Source organism: Neovison vison, chromosome 12, assembly GCF_020171115.1.
Source record: "Neovison vison isolate M4711 chromosome 12, ASM_NN_V1, whole genome shotgun sequence".
Lineage (NCBI taxonomy): Eukaryota > Metazoa > Chordata > Mammalia > Carnivora > Mustelidae > Neogale > Neogale vison.
The window spans coordinates 20,190,643-20,212,425 of NC_058102.1; the positions used below are offsets into that span (position 1 = coordinate 20,190,643).

At 36.3% G+C, this 21,783-nt stretch overlaps 1 protein-coding gene across 1 annotated transcript in view; it reads left to right on the top strand.

Moving 5' to 3' along the window:
* SLC5A8 (solute carrier family 5 member 8) overlaps window positions 1-21,783 on the top strand; it is a 66,016-nt gene that overhangs the window by 17,033 nt on the left and 27,200 nt on the right. Inside the window, exons 6-10 of the mRNA XM_044226624.1 lie at window positions 420-560; window positions 3,718-3,847; window positions 7,301-7,389; window positions 8,261-8,373; window positions 12,495-12,562. Coding sequence (XP_044082559.1) covers window positions 420-560; window positions 3,718-3,847; window positions 7,301-7,389; window positions 8,261-8,373; window positions 12,495-12,562 — 541 coding nt within the window. The remainder of the gene's footprint in view (window positions 1-419; window positions 561-3,717; window positions 3,848-7,300; window positions 7,390-8,260; window positions 8,374-12,494; window positions 12,563-21,783) is intronic.

Sequence of the window (21,783 nt, forward strand, 5' to 3'; positions counted from 1 at the left end):
TATGTTCATTTCAGTACCGTATCTATTGCTATGATGCACTTAAAAAACCTTACTCCCTTTATTGCTCTCTCTCTTTTTAGCTTCATGCTCTTCTCTGATTATAGCACAGCAGACTTATTTAAATAACAATTTCCTAAGGCCATTGGAGAACAATTTTTATGAAAGCTCAGAATAATTAGAACATTTGTTTTCCTTCAGTCCCATCCAGATTTTCCAATTCTCTGAAAGTATCCATTTTTATTTCATTGAACTTAAGTTAGGAATATTTTGCCTTTTTTATTATTTAATAAATTTGTACGTATTTATATCTGTATGCATACTTATATAGATACACATTGCTTGCTTCCAAAAGATATTCTACGATTTTCTGTAGTTTTTTGCTTATAGTTAAAATTTGTTTTCTGTTTCTTTTCATTTAGTTTTGATCCCAATCCTTTGCAAAGACATACATTCTGGACAATTATTATAGGAGGGACCTTCACATGGACCAGCATCTATGGTGTCAACCAATCCCAAGTACAGAGATATATTTCTTGTAAAAGCAGGTTCCAGGCAAAAATGTAAGCCAAACTCTGGTATGGAAATCATTAATAACCTCAGTGTCTTTATCGAAACTTGTTAATTAGTCAAGCTTTGCTCAGGTTTAAGCCTTTTGTATCATGAAATTCCAAGAAATAAATTATATACTTAGTTATAAAAGAATTAAGTGTATTTTAAATCAGATATTTGAAATATTTATATGAATTACTAAGTAAAATAAATCCTATTAACTAAGTAGGCATTTATTGTGTATCTATTTGTATAAGGAGTTATGGAGGATAAAAATTAGAATTATATCGCTCTTCTAATGAAGGAACTTAACATCTAGTTATGAAAACATATACAAGTATGCAAAAAGTGAAATAACCCTAGAAAAGTATCACAGTTCTATGGAACAATATAATGATAGAAGAAATGGTCAAGGGCATTATATTGCCAGATATGCTGGTATATTTTATTTTTAGACATAGTCATGGGTTTATAACTCTGCTCTAATACTTGCTATTTGAGTGGCCAGTTACTTAGTCTCCCTGAGTCCCAGTTTCCAAATTTACAAAATGAGCATTAGAAATATTATATATCTCAGGAGAGGTATTGTAAAATGTGCCTGGCACATACTTGGTAGTGGTCCAGTAAATGTGACCTCAAATCATAGGATGTAAAGGCAGAGATTGGGTGAGAGATTCTTGTCAACCAAGCAGATCCTGAATAATGACCATATATGGGCAGGTAGAGAATAGCGGGAGAGCATTCCATATAAACATTTATTTGGACACAGTCCAGAGGTCAGAAGGATGACGTGATTGGGGAATTCTAAATCCAGTCTTGGCTTGAGCAATGACTATAAATAGTGGCTGGTTCTATCTCAGGAGGCCTTAGATCAGTATGGTGAACCCTGCTCCCCATGCTGATAGATAAAGCTTACTGGCCCACATGCATTTAAGACCTTAAAAGTTATAAATAGATTAAGAGTAACTGGGTGGTCGGAGTAGGACAAGGAATGACAATTAAATTTCTATTCAAAGAACATGAAAATATTGTGATGTCACATGTCATAACCCAATATATTGAGAGTAAATAGGTTTAGACATTATCTGTGTTTGGAAAATCCAATAGTAAAAGATCTACACAAATATCAGCACAGTAACTGAATATAGAGTCCCCCAAAAGTGAGCTTAAGTGTTCTGGTATTTTAAGGAACTTTGAAGGAATGTAATTTATACATCCAGTGATCCACTGGACTTTAAATCTATACTAGAGCTAATGTGTCTCCAAAATTAATTATACATATGCTCTTCTGTTTCTTTGGGAACATGAAACTCAAAGGCCCAATTTTATAACTAAGAGACCAGCATTAGAGCCTTGAGCTTTCTTAATAAGAAACAGTTTCCTTTGGAATGGCCCTCAGCTGACTCCCTGAGCTGAGAGGAACCATTTTCTCCTACTTTTTTTTTTTTTAAAGATTTTATTTATTTATTTGACAGAGAGAGATTACAAGTAGGCAGAGAGGCAGGCAGAGAGAGAGAGGAGGAAGCAGGCTCCCCGCTGAGCAGAGAGCCTGATGCGGGACTCGATCCCAGGACCCTGAGATCACGACCTGAGCCGAAGGCAGCGGCTTAACCCACTGAGCCACCCAGGCGCCCCCATTTTCTCCTACTTTTTAACTGTGGCTCCATGAGAAGAATGAATCCCAGTCAAAAAGTTAAGACCTACTGACATTGATCAACTACAGAGAGTATCAGATATTATTGATAAGTGATCTATTTGAGTGGTATTAAAGTCAAATAAAACTATATAGTAAAGTATTAAACTCCTTTGTGAACAAGGGTATGTGAGCAGGAAAGTGTCTGGATATATTTTCTGGTGATTTGGAGATGAGCTGTGGTTACTTAGACTATTTTTAGCCAATAGCAAGACATAGAGTAAATTTAGTCAATCAAGGGAAAAGGTTAGCAATCTGTTGTTTGGTACCTGTTGAAGGTGCATTCTCCTGAAACAGACTCTGAAATGGAGGTTGGCATGCCAGAGACTGTGGGGGAATCACCACCTGTAGAAGAAAGAGAAGAGAAGGAAGCAGAATTGGCCAAAGAGAGAAGTTGGATTGTAATGCTGTTTCTCAGCCCAGCCTTAGGGGAAGCCCTAATGCTGAACTGACTCCAGATTTGTCCTAGGTTAGGGTAAGGAGACTGATTCTTTAAAATTCTGAATCTAGTAGTCACTGGACACAGGTACCCCAAGGAAGGAGGCATGACTTTGAGGATGGTACCTCTCTTCCACCTAAGGCAGCGTTTTACAGTATTCACTACAGCACTACTGGGAAAAAGAAATGAGGACATCATAGTGAGAACAATGTTTACTATTCACTTGATTATTAAGGCATAGAATTCGGTGCCATTAGCACTCATAATGTCAATAATTACTATTTAACAAATGTTATTACATGCCAAGCACTGTGCTATGTAATACATACTATTTCATCTAATGTTAAAACTCTGCAAGGTAGGCATCATTATCTGTAGGTATAAATGAAGAAGCTGAGGATCAGAGAAGCTAAATTACTTGTCCAGGGTCATATATGGTAGATGGAACCAAGATTTATGTTCAGGTCTGAGTCCAGTACTGTTCTCCTGGAGCACGCACCATGTATTATGATGCTGAACATTGTTGGAGAAGATACCTGTTCAAGGAATGCAGGTTTGCCTCTCATACTTACTAGGTGATATTACAAACCATATTTAAACAAGTTCAATGAGTTTCTATGTGGGTGCTAACAGTGGTTAGCAGTTTTTAACTCCATTACCTTAAAAAGGAAAAATGAGTAATAGTTACTGGTCTGATGACCATTAAAAATCTTTACTTCATGACAGGAAGCCCTGAAGTAGTATAACTGGATATCATTATAAAGCTGATAATGCCCGTGGAACTCTGACCAGAAGGATACACACATCTATTCAGTAGAGAAGCCTCCATCTATCTATTCCAAGTATTTTGAAATACATTGTTGATTGACAGCACAAGCAGAAGGTTAGGCTAGAATAAAATAGCATTTTTGATAACTGAAAGATTCTGTGCATTTATTGAGTAATCATGAAGGTCTCTTCTGTGTATGTAACAAGTTTCCTATTTTTGGGATGGAAATTACAAATATCATTTGCTGGTTTGTTTTCGTTTCCTTAGGTCTCTCTACATCAATCTTCTGGGACTCTGGGCAATCCTTGTCTGCTCAGTGTTATGTGGGCTTGCCCTGTATTCCAGGTACCATGACTGTGATCCTTGGACAGCCAAGAAAGTATCTGCACCAGACCAGGTTTAGTACCATGTCTTTCTTACATGTGTATTAATGTTATCCAGAAAGCTTATTAGTTTGGGAGGAAAGAGTATTCATGTTTTTATAGAGAAAGAGCAAATGAGTACAATATAATTGTCTTTAATTTTCTAGAAAGCATTTGGTAAAAATTTATTTTAGCATATATAGCAAGAAGGAAGAATTTTATTAAAATATTGAAATACCTGGAAAATTCCAAGCCAAGTGTTAAAGAGAACTAGGTCAACACTGGAAATAGAAATGTAAATACAGTTAAAGAAGAAAAACTATATACAAACCATGGTAGTGTAAAACATTTTGTGAATATTCTTCGATCACTTTTTTATCAACAGCTTACCTTCCAGTTTTTAAATGATAGAGAAACAGATCTAATGAGCGAGCATTTATAGAATACCAACCAAGCAGTGAGAGAATGTGTCTAGAGCTTTGCGTGCTTTATCTCTTTTAATTTTCATAACCCAGTAATTCTAAATCTAGAGATGAGGAAATGAGTGACTCGCAGACAGGTTATATTACTTGCTTAAGGTCATAGGGCTGATAAATAAGTATAGCTGCAAGAATTCATCATACTGTCATAAGTGCTTTATATAAACTTCAACTTTGAATCCTTAAAGCTACACACTGAGATAGAGGCTCTGATTATATCCCTTTCAGAGATGAGGAAACTGGGGCACAGACAAGCTATGTAATAGCTAGTAAACCTGGAACCAGAATTCAAGTTCAGGCAGGCTGCTACCAGAGTCCTAACTTTGAACCCCTATGCTGTATACCACCTTTCAGAAAGTGTAGCTAGAATTCAAACCCAGGACCACTAGACTCCAAAGCTTGGGTTCTTGCCAAAATTATGTTCTAAGACTTGCTTGTAAATCAAGTGACCAGAAGACTCATTAGATTGAAGATAGACTGAATTTTGTGTTGACATAAATGCATCACATACTCCTAGAAAAATAATGCAGTTTTGTGGGGCTAGAAAATGAGAACCTCCTTGAGCTGTGCATCTCAACCCTATGTTCACATGTGTCCTCCTGTCAATAAATAGATCTTTCCTATTTGCTCAGAGAATCTAAGAATCACGTTTACTTTGAAGGTAGATGCATTCTTCCCTCATATGCTCTCTAGTGAAGAATGTTTTGTCTGTAGTTTATATCATGAAGATAATAAGGATGTTAAAAATGTTTCTCATATATCTTTCCCTATCCCTAGATGACAACAACAAAAAATATCTATAGCTTCCTACCCTTGAGACTCCTTGCCTTAGAATGCATTCAGGGGTGACTTGCATGCATCCACTTTTAGAGAGCCTGTACTGAATTTTTTTTTTAAAGATTTTATTTATTTACTCGACAGAGATCACAAGTAGGCAGAGAAGCAGGCAGAGAGAGAGGAGGAAGCAGGCTCTCTGCTGAACAGAGAGCCTGATGCAATGCGGGGCTGAATCCCAGGACTCTGGGATCATGACCTGAGCCGAAGGCAGAGGCTTTAACCCCCTGAGCCACCCAGGTGCCCCTGTACTGAATTTTTTTAAAAGAAAGAGGTTTCGGGGCACCAAGTGGTTCAGTTGTCAAACTTCTGCCTTTGGCTCAGGTCATGATCCCAACGTCCTGGGATCAAGCCCCTCATAGGGAGGGTTCCTTGCTCAACTGGAAACCTACTTCTTATTTATCTATCTATCTATTTATTTATTTATTTATTACTTCTTCTTCTCCACCCCCTGCTTGTGTTTCCTCTCTAGCTGTCTCTGTCAAGTAAATAAATAAAATCTTAAAAGAAAAAAAAGAAAAGAAAAAGAAAGTTTCCTCCTGATTGGATGATTCCAGTATTGTATTGATTATTGAGGAGTTAATGCAATTAACATTTCCCTAGGGATACAATGCACATAAGGCCCACTAGTAGAAAGTCAGGTCAAAATCTTAACCAAGGAGAACCAAGATGTATTTCTGCGACACTCTGCTGGAGCTCACCCTGAGGAAGAAAGATTAGTGTCTAGATAGAGTTTTACTATTTTTCTATCTATCAGTCTTCCTTGCTGGACCTATACCTGAAGGGGCCAGTCAGAATATGAAATATCACCCCCGAGGACTTTTGAGAAAATTGATATTAGGGTAGAGAATTTTAGATCTTGTTATCACAGTAACAATGGAAATAATGTTTAAGTATGGAATACTGCTTGAAGTTACACTTTTAAGATATCTTGGGAATATTGGGTCTTGATTTCAAATAGAGATAAGTTCTGTTCTCTCTGAGACTAAAAAATTAGTGAGTTTTGGATGAAGTGGAAACATTCTTAAAATGACTGAACACTGATCCTTGTAACATTGGAGCTTGTTTGTCCACATACTGTAACAAACTTTGTCAAATGAAATCAGAAGAGGCTGATGAGATAGGACATGACATCCACTCTTTACTATTGGAGAAGGACTTGAGAATGTTTCAGTGCAAGTGAGGGGAATTTTCCTAGAATATTATCCTCCTAGGATCCTTTTAATTTAAAAATCAGTTTTGCCAGAAGACTATCATGTGACATAGTACTGAAGTAATAAACCTTCCCATCCTTATTTAATATTATCTTTTAAAAAGTAACTTATCAGAAAGTAAGTTGGTATCAGGAACTTTTTTTTTAATTGAAATAGGGCTAATAGTTTTGTTTTATTGTATTGTATTGTATTGTATTGTATTGTATTGTACTGTATTCTTTCAGTGTTCCAAGATTCATTGTTTATGCACCACACACAGTGCTCCATGCAATACGTGCCCTCCTTAAAACCCACCACCAAGTTCAGCTAACCTCCCACCCCCCTCCCCTTTCAAACCCTCACCATGAGAGACTGTGGTATCAGGACCTTTATGAAAAGAAGCAAATTTCAGGAACTTCCTGAGGTTACTCTCTACTTGTCACTATGTCTCATACTATATGCAGTTATAATTACACTTTCAGTCCCGGGCAGTGATTAAAGTTCACAAAGGTCTTTGAGTCATCTGTAAAGTTAGGTGAATGTTGCTTATTACTTAAGCATAGAAGTATGTAAAATATTTCCTTTAAATTGATTTATTATTCCAAAGAGTGAGAACAGCTACCTTTTATCAAGCATGTACTGTATTCCATGTACTATACTAAGAGCTTTACATAGATGATATAATTTAACTTTTATAACAAGTCTGTGAGGTTAGTTTTAGTACCCCTGCCTTACAGATGAAGAAACTAAGTCTTAGAGAAGTAACAAAGACCACTTCTGTCTGAATCCAGACCCTGTGTTCTTAACTACTCTGCTATTATTTTAAGTATTGACAATAAAAGAGTTTAATTTTTCATATTTAGAAATTTAAATTATATGGAATAGGTTCCTTTAGTTCTTGAAGAACACAAGATAAATGAGGCATTAATTAATTTTATTTGATAGCAAATAGCACTCAGAAGTAAATTTTGGAATTTTTCAGCTCATGCCTTATTTGGTGCTGGACATTCTTCAAGATTTTCCGGGACTTCCTGGACTTTTTGTGGCCTGTGCTTATAGTGGAACATTAAGGTATAAATTATGACTCTAATAATACATGGTTTTCCTGTTGGGATCTTTCTTTTGTTATTGGATATTTTGGGGGATAAAGCTGAATTCTGTATATGAGCACCAGTGTCCCAAAGTGGGTAATCTACTCCATGTATTTTCTCTGTTGGTCTCACTCTTATTCGTGTGAACTATCAGTCTATTAACCTCAGTCTCCACCTTTAACTTGGGCTCTACTGTAATACATCATCACATACTATGTAAGGTGATCATAAAAATGATCAATTGGTGGTAGTGTTCACTGATTATCAAAAAGGGATGCCTACAGTCTTAGTTTAAACTGTATGTATATCTATACATTGTCAAATGGAAAATTAGAATTAAATCTCCTATTACATGCTGAATAATAGACACTGTCCAAAGAATCTTGTTCTGCCTTTCAGCTTACTCATTGTACTTTTTTCCAGTGTTTGTGCCAGGGTATGAATTCTTATTATTAACATGTACAGTGTTTGTTAGTGAGGATCCAGGAAATTAATAGTATTAATATTTATGGCATATGTTTCTGAGGATTTATGACAGTCCTTTCTATGCACTTTATATAAAGTCATTATATAGTAGTACTATGTAGTCTGTGTAAATTCTCTCCATAGACACTAAGGGTTTATTGCAAAGTGGAAGCAACATAAAATTCTTCTCCTCACTATCAACCCTTTGGATGTTGCCTGAATCATTCTTGGATGATAGCAGCTTCCAGAAAGAGGGTGTTGTAGTCATTAAAAATATAGTAGAAATCTGGTTATAATGACAGTTTGGTTCCCCCTTTCTTATTCCTACTTAAAGTACTATCAAAGTTAAAATATTGTAAATCAAAAGATTGATTTTTCTCTTACAGCACAGTGTCCTCCAGTATTAATGCTTTAGCAGCAGTAACTGTGGAAGATCTAATTAAACCTCACTTCAGATCGCTTTCAGAAAGGTCTCTCTCTTGGATTTCCCAAGGAATGAGTGAGTTTCCATTTTCACAATCCCATTTGACCTTGAGGAGATGATTTTTAGAAATACCAGAAATCTTGTGCATCTGGGTAGCTCAGTTGGTTAAGCAACTGCCTTCTGCTTGGGTTGTGATCCTGGAGTTCTGGGATTGAGTTCTGCATCGGGCTCCCAGCTCCCTGGGGAGTCTGCTTCTCCCTCTGACCTTCTCCCCTCTCATGCTGGCTCTCTCTCTCTCTCAAATAAATAAATAAATAAATAAAATATTTAAAAATAAAAAAGAAATACCAGAAATCTTTTCCATGGAAGATATAGAGTAAGAACCTATGAGTGTTAATGTATATATATATATATATATATATGCATGCCTAAATGTAGTCATGCTGTATTTGCAATCAAGATTTGAGAGACACTTCAAGCAATTAATTGTCAGGGGACCACGAAGAACAATATCCAGGGGTCCTTATTTTTTTTTTTTTAAGTTTTAACTTAAATTCCAGTTGATTAACATACAGTGTAATATTAGTTTCAGTGATTCAACACTTCCATACAACACTCAGTGCTCATCATGACAAGCGCAATCCTTAATCCCCATCCCCTATTTCATGCATCCTTCTACCCACCTCCCTTCTGGTAACCGTCAGTCTGTTTCTTGATTTGCCTCCCTCTTTCCCCCCTCTGTGCTTGTTTATTTTATTATTAAATTCCACATATGAGTGAAGTCATACGGTATTTGTCTTTCTCTGACTGACTTATTTCACCTAGCATTATATACTCTAGCTCCATCTATGTCATTATAAATGGCAAGATTTCATTCTTTATGGCTAATATTGTGTATGTATACCACATTGTCTTTATCCATTCATCAGCTGATGGACACTTAAGCTGTTTCCATAATTTAGCTATTATAGACAATGGTGCTATAAACATTGGGGTGCGTGTATCCCTTCAAATCAGAATTTTTGTATTCTTCAGGTGAAGACTTAGTACTGCAATTGCCGGATCATAGGGTAGTTCTAATTTTAATCTTTTGAGGAATCTCTATACTCTTTTCCACAGCAACTGCACCAGTTTGCTTTTCCACCACAAGTGCAGGAGAGTTTGCCTATCTCCATATCTTTGCCAACACCTGTTGTTTCTTTCGTTTTTGATTTTAGCCATTCGGACAGGTGTGAGGTGATATCTCCTTGTGGTTTTGATTTGTTTACCTGATGATGAGTGATGTTGAGCATCTTTTCAGGGTCCTTATTTGGCTATCCTTCTTTTTTCACTTCTTCCTATCTCAAATCTATGTTAAAATTCTTAGCCACAGAAAAAATTCAACCCTTTTCCTTTCCAAACTTTAGCCAACAGTTTTAAGAAATACCCTTAGTTTGGAGCCAAGAACCACATTTTTCTTCTTTATTACATAAGAGAGCACCGTCAGCTTAAAGTATAGAACACTGGTGTACACAACTGATAAATTATCGAACACTACATCTGAAATTAATGAGGTACTATATGTTAGCTAATGGATTTTAAATAAAAAAAGAAGACCTAACCCCCCCCCAAAATAGAGTAAAGAGTCTGTGTGTATGAATTGAAGATAAAGAAACAAAGTATTGGGATTTTTGACGCATCTTGGTTGTCTATCTTATTTGTACATGTAGACTGCCCTGGAGATAGTCAATTATATTGTACAAGAAATGTTCAACATCTATTGAGAGGCTACAGGATCTTATTAGGGGTTAAATATCAGTTGCATGGAAAGGTTTAAAGACCCCAGTTCCCAGATGTCCCAAATGTACCAACTGGACTCAAAGGAATCTGGTTACTGTACTTCATTCTTTGTGTTTGACATTTTGGTTATATGTATTCTAGAATGAATGAGTAACAAACTTGTTTTTAAAAAGAATGTTTAACTTCAACTGAGTAACACTAATAGACTGTCAAAGAAATAGTTAATAATATTCTATTTTGAACCATAATTCTATGTATAATCATCTTGACTATAGCCTGGAATAAACACTTAATTTATATTCTTTGGTGTCCCTTAAATTTAAATAACATTGCATCATCTTATTATGTGCCTAATTTTCATCCTGGAGCGTAATTTCAGTATAATACGATGCTTCCTAAAGAGTATTTAGATTTCTTCATTATAGGATTATTGAAGCTATATGCTTTTAAATAAAAACTTTTGAAGCCAGACAGACCCAGTCTTGCTTTACCAATTTGTTAGCCTCAAACAAACCCAATAACTCAATACAGCTTGAATTTTTTTGTATGAAAAATGTTGCAAAAGTATTAATCTTGCAGGTCCTATGAGGTTTAGAGATAATGTGTATAAAATAAGAAGCACTAGCTGGTGCTCAAGGAAGGATGTTGATGGTAATTAATAACAAATTAACTCTACTAGTGTAGATGAGGTTTTCATTGACTTTGAAGAATTATATAAAGTCATTATCTTGAGGTATGAACAGTAGGGACATCATAGAGAAGAACATGGAAAGTAATTTGTATGTGTTTCCATTAACTTTGAATACCAAAACCCCATAGTGGTGACCATTCAAGAGCTATCAGATATAGAAAAATCAAACTAAGTATGTTGGAAATACTATTTACACTAGGATTTAGAGGCTTAAAAAATCATTGTGACATGAGCTCTATGTAAAAACTTATTATAAGTTTTCCATTCAGGTACAATAAGGTTATTTACCCAATATACTTAACAAAGATGTGACTTCTAGTGTAAATTAGATGTAATGAATGCACTGATTTTATAATGAGCAAAGTTATTACTCTTTTTATGTTTTGATTTTTTTAAAAGATTTTATTTATTTATTTGACAGAGAGAGATCACAAGTAGACGGAGAGGCAGGCAGAGAGAGAGATAGAGGGAAGCAGGCTCCCTGCTGAGCAGAGAGCCCAATGCGGGACTCGATCCCAGGACCTTGAGATCATGACCTGAGCTGAAAGCAGCGGCTTAACCCACTGAGCCACCCAGGCACCCTATTTTGATTTTTTTGTGTGAGAAATTATATTGACTGATTCCAGGTGATTTGTGCTAAATGAAAATATTCAAAAATAAAAATCTGGGGGCATGTGTGTAAATTTTCCTATAATTTAAAAAGTAGGGGCACCTGGGTGGCTCAGTGGGTTAAAGCCTCTGCCTTCAGCTCAGGTCATGATCCCAAAGTCCTGGGATTGGGTCCGCATTGGCTCTCTACTCTGCGGGGAGCCTCCTTCCTCCTCTCTCTCTCTCTCTGCTTGCCTCTGTGCCTACTTGTGATCTCTGTCTGATGAATAGAATCTTTTTTTTAAATTTTTTAAATAATTTAAAAAAATTTTTTATAAACATATAATGTATTATTAGCCCCAGGGGTGCAGGTCTGTGAATCACCAGGTTTACACACTTCACAGCACTCATAAATAAAATCTCAAAAAAAAAATGTAAAACATGTATTTGGAGAAAATGTGGAAAGTATAAAACCCTATAATTATAATCTGACCAACAGTGGTGGCTTGAGAATTCTTATAAAGTTTGGGAAAACAAGTTGGTAGAATGGATAACGTCAGACTTGATATTATCTTTCTTTGCTAGTTTAACAGGAAAGGCTTAGTGATGTTGTTGGAGATTACAAGAGGGCTAAAGGTCCTAAACCATCCCTTGGTGTGGATTGTCACTTCCTAGAAGAAATGAACACTTCAGATCAGACAACTCTAATTTCTCATGTTTATTACTCCCCTCCCCCATCGTGTCATACAGATTGTGTCCTGTTTCTGGCAAACTGGAAACAGAGACCTGAGCCTTCCTTTATAAAACAAATGTTTATGGAGGATTAGATTAATAACATAATAGTTCTTAGCTTAAAAGTCTCTATGGTTAACGCTAGGGATTTTTTTACTTATATAACCTAATGTTGTCACTAATCCCGGTACACAATATCAGAGTTTTCTTTCCCCTTTGCACACTGCTGATCCTGTAGGAAAACACCCCTTCCCTTTTTTTGGCTGACTCTGATGTATGTGGCCAATTTTCACCACAATCATATCAATTACTTTGAATCAAAGACAAAGTAGCTTGTTCTATTGAGAATTCTAATCCTCTCGGTCTGAATTGAGAATTTACACTGGCTTTTATGTCATCCATCTAGGTGTGCTGTTTGGAGTTCTCTGCATTGGAATGGCTGCATTGGCATCACTAATGGGAGCTTTGTTGCAGGTAAGAGCTGATTCTGCAAGGTTTGAATCACAAACACTGAATTCTTCCTTTTTTAAAATGTTGATGTGACTATCCTTCCAGACTTCTCTAGTCTATACAAAGCAATCGCAAGGAACTGAATTGCCTAAATTCTTTAAAATTTTTTTAAATTAAACTTTCTATTATGATATAATTGTAGATTTATGTGCAATTTTAAGAGTCATAACAAATAGCGTGGAAGACATGGGGAGTTAGAGAGGAGAAGGGAGTTGGGGTAAATTGGAAGGGGAGGTGAATCATGAGAGACTATGGACTCTGAAAAACAATCTGAGGGGTTTGAAGTGGCAGGTGGGTGGGAGGTTGGGGTACCAGGTGATGGGTATTATAGAGGGCACGGATTGCATGGAGCACTGGATGTGGTGAAAAAATAATGAATACTGTTGTGCTGAAAATAAATAAATTAATATTAAAAAAAAAGAAATAATAGAAAAAGATCCCATATACCCTTTACCTAGTTTTCCTCAATGGTGTGAGACTTAGACTGATGTTCCTTCCCCTGCTTCTCTATAGATGTACAGTTGTAAAGGCTGTGTTTCTTCCATTCAATTGCACCTATATAAAAAATCAGGGAGGGTGCCTGAGTGGCTCCGTCAGTTGGGTGTGTGACTATTTCAGCTCAGGTCTTGATCTTGGGGTCAGGGACTGAGCCCCTTGTCAGACTCCACTGAGTGCAGAGTCTGCTTGCCCCTCTCTCTGCACCTTTCCCAGCTTGCATGCACATGCTCCCTCTCTCTCTCAAATAAATGAAATATTTAAAAAAATCAGTTAGGCATATTTGTGTGGGCTTATTTCTGGTTTCTCTTTTCTGTCCTATTAATCTGTGTGTCTGTCCCTCTGCCAGTAGTATACAGTCTTGATTTTTGTAGCTTTATAATAAGTCTAAAATCAGGTAAACTAATTCCTTCCACTTTATTCTTATCTTTCAAAAATATGTTAACTATTCTTGTTCCTTTGCCTTTCCATATAAAGTTTAGAATAATCTTCTGTATACCTAAAAAAATTTTGCTTAGATTTTGATAAAATTGCACTAAACCTATATATCAATTTAGGGAGATTTGACATCTTTACTATATTGAATCTTTGAATCCTTGAATATAGTATATCTCTTCATTTATTTAGATCTCTGATTCTCCTTATAACCGTTATTTAATTCTCAGTATATAAGTTCTGTGTATATTTAGTGATATTTATACCTTACAATTAATAAATTGTTTTAAGTTTTTTAAAAAGACATTTATTTGAAAGAGAGTGTGAGCATGAGTGGGGAAAGAGGCAGTGGGAGAGAATCTCAAGAAGATTCCCCACTGACTACAGGTCCCAAAGTGGAACTCAGCCCCACAATTCATCAGATCATGACCTGAGCCAAAATCACGAGTTGGATACTTAACCAGCTGAGCCACCAAGGTGCTCCAAAATTTTTTAAAGTATTAATTTTAATTCCAGTTAGTTAACATACAGTGGTCTATTAGTTTCAAGTGTACAATATAATGATAGTGATTCAATGATGCCATACATTTCCTGGTGTTCATCATGACACGTGTGCTCCTTAATCCCCATCACCTATTAATCTATCCTGCCATCCACCTCCCCACTAGGAACCATCAGTTTGTTCTCTATAGTTAAAAGTCTGTTTCTGATAAGGAGGGCACAGATTGCATGGAGCACTGGGTGTGGTACATAAACAATGAATTTTAGATCCTTGAAAAAATTAAGTAGAATTTTTTTTCCAATTTATTTATTTTCAGAAAAACAGTATTGGGAGAAGGGGGGTAAATAGAATTTTTTTTAAAAAGAGTGTTTCTTGGTTCATATCTCTCTCTCTACTTTTTTTCCTTTGCTCCTTTGTTTTGTTTCTTAAATTCCACACGAATGAAATCATATGATATTTGTCTTTCTCTGACTGATTTATTTTGCATAGAATTATACTCTGTAGTTCTAGCCCTGTCATTATAAATGGCAAGATATCATTCTTTTTTATGACTGGATAGTATTCTCATATATGTGAGATTTTTCTGCATCTATTGAAATGATCATATAGTTCTTATCCTTTCTCCTTTTTTTTTAAGATTTTATTTATTTATTTGACAGAGAGAGATCACAAGTAGACAGAGAGGCAGGCAGAGAGAGAGGAAGGGAAGCAGGCTCCCTGCTGAGCAGAGAGTCCGATGCGGGACTTGATCCCAGGACCCTGAGATCATGACCTGAGCTGAAGGCAGCGGCTTAACCCACTGAGCCACCGAGGCGCCCCTTATCCTTTCTCTTATTGCTGTGATGCATCACATTGATTTACAAATATTGAAACACCCTTGCAACCCAAGAATAAATCCCACTTGATTGTGGTAAATGATTTTTTTAAGGTATTGTTGGATTCAGTTTGCTGGTATTTTTTTTGAATATTTTTGCACCTATGTTTATCAAAGACATTGGCCTGTACTCTTTTTTTTTTTGTGGTGTTTTTATTTGGTTTTGGTATCAGGGTATGCTGGCCTCATAGTGTGAATTTGGAAGTTTTCCTGCCTTTTCTATTTTCTGGAATAATTTGAGAAGAGTAGGTATTAGTTCTTCTTTAAATGTTTGATAAAATTCACCTGTGAAGCCATCCGGACTTCTGTTTTTTGGGGGGTTTTTGATTAATGATTCAGTTTCTTTGCTGGTAATTGGTCTGTTCAAATATTGTATTTCTTCCTGTTTCAGTTTTCATAGACTACATGTTTTTAGGAATTTATTTCTTCTAGATTATCTAATTTGTTGTTTTTCATAATATTCTTTTATAATTATTTGTATTTCTGTGGTGTTGGTTGTTATTTTTCCCTCTCTCATTTGTAATTTTATTTATTTGAGACCTTCCTATTTTTCCTTCATAAGTCTGACTAGAGGCTTATCAATTTTATTAATTTTTTCAAAGAACCAGCTCGTGGTTTTTTTTTTACTCTGTTCTACTATTTTTTTAAGTTTTTGTATCATTTATTTCTGTTCTGATCCTCATTATTTCCTTCCTTTTGCTAGTTTTAGGCTTTGTTTTTCTTTTTTCTAGCTCCTTTAGGTGTAAGGTTAGGTTGTTTATTTGAGACTTTTCTTGCTTCTTGAAGTAGGCCTGTGTTACTATAAGCTTCCATCTTAGAACCACTTTTTCTGCATTCCAAAGGCTCTAAACCATTGTGTTTTCATTTTCATTTGTTTCTGTGTACTTTTTAATTTCTCATTTTGCTTCCTAGTCAACTAGTTGACCCATTCATTGTTTAGTAGCATGTTCTTTTTAATTTAATTTTTTTTCAGTGTTCCAAGATTCATTCTTTATGTACCATACCCAGTGCTCCATGCAATATATGCCCTCCTTAATACCCACCACCAGGCTCACCCAACCCCCCACTCTCCTCCCCTCCAAAACCCTCACTTTGTTTCTCAGAGTCCACAGTCTCTTATGGTTCACCTCCCCCTATAGTTTCCCCCAACTTACTTCTGCTCTCCTTCACCCAATGTCCTCCATGTTATTCCTTATGCTCCACAAGTAAGTGAAACTATATGGTAATTAACTCTCTCTGCTTGACTTATTTCACTCAGCATAATCTCCTCCAGTCCATTTCATATTGATACAAAAGTTGGGTATTCATCCTTTCTGATGGAGGCATAATATTCCATTGTATATATGTATCATATCATATCATATCTTTATTCATTTGTCTGTTGAAGGGCATCTTGGCTCTTTCCACAATTTGGCGACTGTGGCCATTGCTGCTATTCAGGTACAGATGGACCTTCTTTTCACCATATCTGTATCCTTGGGGCAAATACCGAGTAGTGCAATTGCAGCATTATAGGGTAGCTCTATTTTTAATTTATTAAGGAGTCTCCACACTGTTTTCCAAAGTGGCTACACCAACTTGCATTCCCACCAAGAGTGTAGAAGGATTTCCCTTTCTCCACCTCCTCTCCAACACTTGTTTTTTTACTGTCTTGTTGATTTTGGCCATTCTAACTGGTGTAAGGTGGTATCTCAATGTGGTTCTGATTTTAATCTCCCTGATGGCTAAGGATGATGAACATTTTTTCATGTGTCTGTTAGCCATTTGTATGTCTTCATTGGAGAAGTGTCTGTTCATGTCTTCTGCCCATTTTTTTGACATGATTATCTGTTTTGTGTGTGTTGAGTTTGAGGAGTTCTTTATAGATCTTTGATGTCAGCCCTTTGTCTGTAGTGTCATTTGTGAATATCTTCTCCTATTCCATGGGTGGCCTCTTTCCTTCCACCACTCTTTCTTTTGCTGTGCAGAAGCTTTTGATCTTGATGAAGTCCCCAAAGTTCATTTTTGCTTTTGTTTCCTTTGCCTTTGGAGACATGTCTTGAAAGAAGTTGCTATGGCTGATGTCAAAGAGCTTACTGCCTATGTTTTCCTCTAGGATTTTGATAGATTCCTGCCTCACGTTGAGGTCTTTTATCCATTTTGAGTTTATCTTTGTGTATAGTATAAGAGAATGGTCAAGTTTCATTCTTCTATACATAGGTGTCCAATTTTCCCATCACCATTTATTGAAGAGACTGTCTTTTTTCCACTGTATATTTTTTCCTGCTTTGTCAAAGATTAGCTGACCATAGAGTCGTGGGTCCATGTTATTTAACCTCCATGTATTTGTGGTCTTTCAGATTTTTTTCTTGGGTTGACTTCTGGTTTCATAGTGTTGTGGTCAGAAAAGATGCATGGTATAATTTCGATCTTTTTTAATTTGTGGAGGTTTGTTTTGCGGCTTAATATGTGAACTATTCTGGGGAATGTTCCATGTGCTCGTGAAAGAATGTGTATCCTGCTGTTTGATGATGGAATGATTTAAATATATTTGTTATATCCATCTGGTAGTATGTCATTCAAAACCATTGTTTACTTGTTGATTTTCTATTTAGATGATCTGTCCATTGATTTCAGGGGGTGTTAACATCCCCTAATATTACTGTATTACTATCAATTAGTACCTTTACATTTGTTATTGTTTAATGTATTTGAGCACTTCCATGTTAGATGCATAAATATTTACAATTGTTATATCTTCTTGTTGGATTATCCCTGTTATTATTATGTAGTGTCCTTCTTTGTCTCTTGTTAGAATTTTTTTATTTTTATTTTTAAAGATTTAATTTATTTATTTGGGAAGGGAGAGGGAGAGAATCTTAAGCAGACTGTGCTAAACATGAAGCCTGACATGGGGCTCAATCTCACAAACCTGAGAACATGAGCTGGAATCAAGTGTCGGACACTTAAACTACTGAGCCACCCAGGTGTCCTAGAATCTTTTTTTAAAGTCTAATTTGTCTGATACAAGTATTGCCTCTCCAGCTTTCTTTTGATGTCCTTTTGCATGATAAATGCTTTTCCACCTTCTCACTTTTAATTTGCAGGTGTGTTTAGGTCTAAAATGAGTCTCTTGTAGGAAGCATAGAAATGAATCTTGTTTTTTTATCCATTATGTCACCCTGTATTTTTATTGTAGTGTTTTGTCCACTTATAGTTAAAGAATTATTATTTTTTTTTAAGATTTCATTTGTTTATTTGAGAGAAAGAGAACACAAGTAGGGGGGTGGGGCAGAAGGTAAGGGAGAAGCAAATCCCACCAGAGAGCCCAACACAGGGCTCTTTTCCAGGACCTTGGAATTATGACCTGAACTGAAGGCAGAGGCTTAATTTATTGAACCATCCAGGCACCTCTCACAGTAATTATTAATAGATATGTACTTACTGCTATTTTATTACTTGTTTTGTGATCGTTTCTGAAGATTTTCTCTGATCCTTTCTTGTCTGTCTTTCATGATTTGTTCGTTTTCTTTAGTGACAAATTTGGATTTCTTCCTCTTTATTCTTTGCATATCTATTACCAGTTTTTGATTTGTGGTTACCATTAGGTTTGTATATAACATCTTCTGCATATAGCAGTCTATATTGAGTTGATGGTTGTTTAAGTTTAAACCTATTCTTTACTCCTCTACTCCCCAAGTTTTAGGTATATGTTGTCATATTTTACATCCTTTATTTTGTGAGTTCTTTCACTGATATTTTATAGAAATATTCATTTTTACTGTTTTTGTGTTTCCTACCTTTATACCATTACTTATAGTCTTTCCTTTCTACTCTTAGAGTTCCCTTTAGTATTTCTTGCAGGGCTGGTTTAGTGGTCGTGAACTCCATTCATTTTTGTTTCTCTGAGATACTCTTTATCTCTCCTATTCTGAATGATAGCCTCGCTGGATAGAATGTTCTTGACTTCACATTTTTCCCATTCAGCATTTTAAATATATATCATGCCCATTCTTGTATTTATTTATTTAGGTGGGCCAATGGACATGACAGTCCTTTCTGACATGGAAAGTTTCTGCTGAGAATTCTGCTGATAGCCTTATGGGGTTTCCCTTGTATGTAACTGTTGTTTTTTGTCTTGTTGCTTTTAAGATTTTTTTTCTTTATATTTTACCATTTTAATTACAATCTGTCTTGATGTGGATCTGCTTTTGTTGATTTTGTTGGGGGTTCTCTGTGCCTCTTGGATCTGGATATCTGTTTCCTTCACCAGATTAGGAGTTTTCAGCTATTATTTCTTCAAATAAATTCTCTGCCCTCTTTTCTCTCTCTTTTTCTGGGATTCCTATAATATGAATGTAACTCTGTTTGATGGAGTCACTGAGTTCTCTAAGTCTATTGTCATTTTTCCTCATTCTTTTTTCTCTCTTTTGTACAGCTTGATTACTTTCCATTACTCTGTCTTCTAGGTATTGATTTATTTCTGTGTTTCTTCCAGTCTGCTGTTCATTCCATAGAGCATATTGTTGATTTTGTTTATTGGGCCCTTTATTTCTCCTGTGTTATTCCTTATCTCCATATTAATGCTCTTGCTGAGGACTTCCACTTTCTCAAGTCTAGCAAGTATTTTTATGATCATTACTTTAAATTCTCTATCAGTCATGTTACTTGTATCTGTTTCATTTAAATCTCTAGCTGTGGGCTTGTCTTGTTCTTTCATTTGGGACAAATTCCTCTATCCTCTCTTTTGTCTAAGTCTCTGGGCTAGCTTCTCTGTGTTAGAAAAGTCAGCTATATTTCCTCCCCTTGAAGAAGAAGAAGAGGTTATATACTGCCCGGCAGTATAATGTCACCTGCTCTCCAGGGCCTGCACTCCAGAGAATGTTTCCACGGTGTGCTGCATGTACTTTGCTTACTTTGCTGTTGTGCCCTGGCCACTTTATCCTTCAGATCAATTGTCTACAGATGCTTTCTTTGCCTATTGTGAGTAATATTTGTTTCCTGACCTGAATGTAGGGAATTTTAACTACTGGTACTCTACTCTGCTTATGAAATGAGTCCTGTTGTCACAGCTGCCAAAACTGAAGCCCTGCAGAATTCATGGGTAGGGAGACATGGTGTGGGGAGAGGTTTGGGCCAGTCTCCTAGGGGAGAGGGACCACTGTGCTGGCACCAAAACAAGTGTGACTGAGATGGGCAGTTCCACTGGAGTTGGGGTGGGGGATGGGCCTTGGTGTAAGCAAGTTAGGTAGTTAGTGTCAGGACCATACTGGTTACCACAGGTGGCCCTGTGCTTATGCTGAGGGGCAGTGGAGGCCAGTTATCTTTGTTCCTGGAGGGATCTCTCCATGAATGCTTCCAAGAAGAGCAAATAACCTCCCCATTATGTGCCCCAGGCACTCTTCAGATTGCTATTTCCATGCTGTATGTTCGTAGGCTATTTTCCCTGCCTTCTCTCCAAGAGTAGCCCTGATTCCCCTGGGTTCACCTCAAGCCAAACCCACTAGTCTTTAAAACTCTAGTTTTTAAGCCCTGCTGGTTGCAAGAACTCATGACACTCAGCCCCTTTACTTTCCAAACCAATCGTTGTAGGGAATCATCTTCCCTGTGCACTCTTCTGTGTGCTTATCTGTCTCTTGCCCTTCCCTGGGACCACAGCTCTCTCTCTACCACAGTGGCCAAGATCTATCTCTCCCAAACCACTTCCCCACACTTCCTACTTTCTGCCATGTGGCCTCATCTTTAGTTGTGGCATTTGTTGTTCTGCCGGTCTTCAAGTCAATTTCTGGGGTATGTAGGATGATTTGATAGTTATCTTGTTGTATTCAAAGGACAAGGGGAGCCTAGAGTCCTCCTACTGAGCTACCATCTCCCTCCTTATCCCAATATTTAATTTTTTCAAAGTGATTATAAATGATATTTTACTTTTAATGTTGGTGTCCATGTGCTTGTTAATATGTAGAAATATAATTGTTATTTGTATATTTGTGCTGGATCCTGAGACCCTGCTGAGTTTATTTATTAGTTCTTGGGATTTTCTACACAGATAGTCATGTCATCTTCAAAAAACGACAGTTTTATTTCTTCCTTTACAATCTGTATGTATAGCTTTTATTTCTTTATTGCACTGGCTTTAACTTCCAATCAGGTTGAATAAGAGTAGTAAGAGTAGACACCCCTTACTTGTTTCCCAGTCTGGATGAGGAAAATATTTAGTCTTTCACTCCTAGATATAATGCTAGCTGTAAGATTTTAGTAGATGCCCTTTACAAAGTTGAGGAAATTCCTTATTTCAATCTTTCTGAGAGTTTTTTTTTTATGGATGAATGTTGAATTTTGTCAAGTGCTTTTTCTGCCTTGATTGATGTGGTAATAAGATAGTCTTCTTTAGTCCTTTGACATGATGAGTTACATTGATTGATTTTCAAATGCTTAACTAGCCTTGCATTCTTGGAATAAACTAGGTCATGGTGTATAGTTATTTTTATATATTTCTGATTCTATTTGTTAATATTTTAGTAAGGATTTTTGCATCATGAGAAATATTGATCTGTTATTCTTTTTTTGTAATGGCTTTGTCTGTTTTTGGTATCATAGACATTCTAGCTTCATAAAATAAAGTGAGAATAATTAATCTCTATTTTCTTAGAAGATGGTATAAAATTGGTGTTAATGATTTAAATGTTTGGTAGTACACTCTAGTGAAACCATCTGGGCCTGGGTATTCCTTTTTTGGATGTTTTAAAATTATGAATTAAATATTCATAAGTTATAGGGCTATTCAAATTATCTGTTTCATATTGGGTGAATTATGGTAGCTGTATTTTTAAAAAATTGGTCCATTTCATCTAAGTTGTAAAATTTGTGTATGGGGGGTTGTTCATAGTATTCCCTTATTCT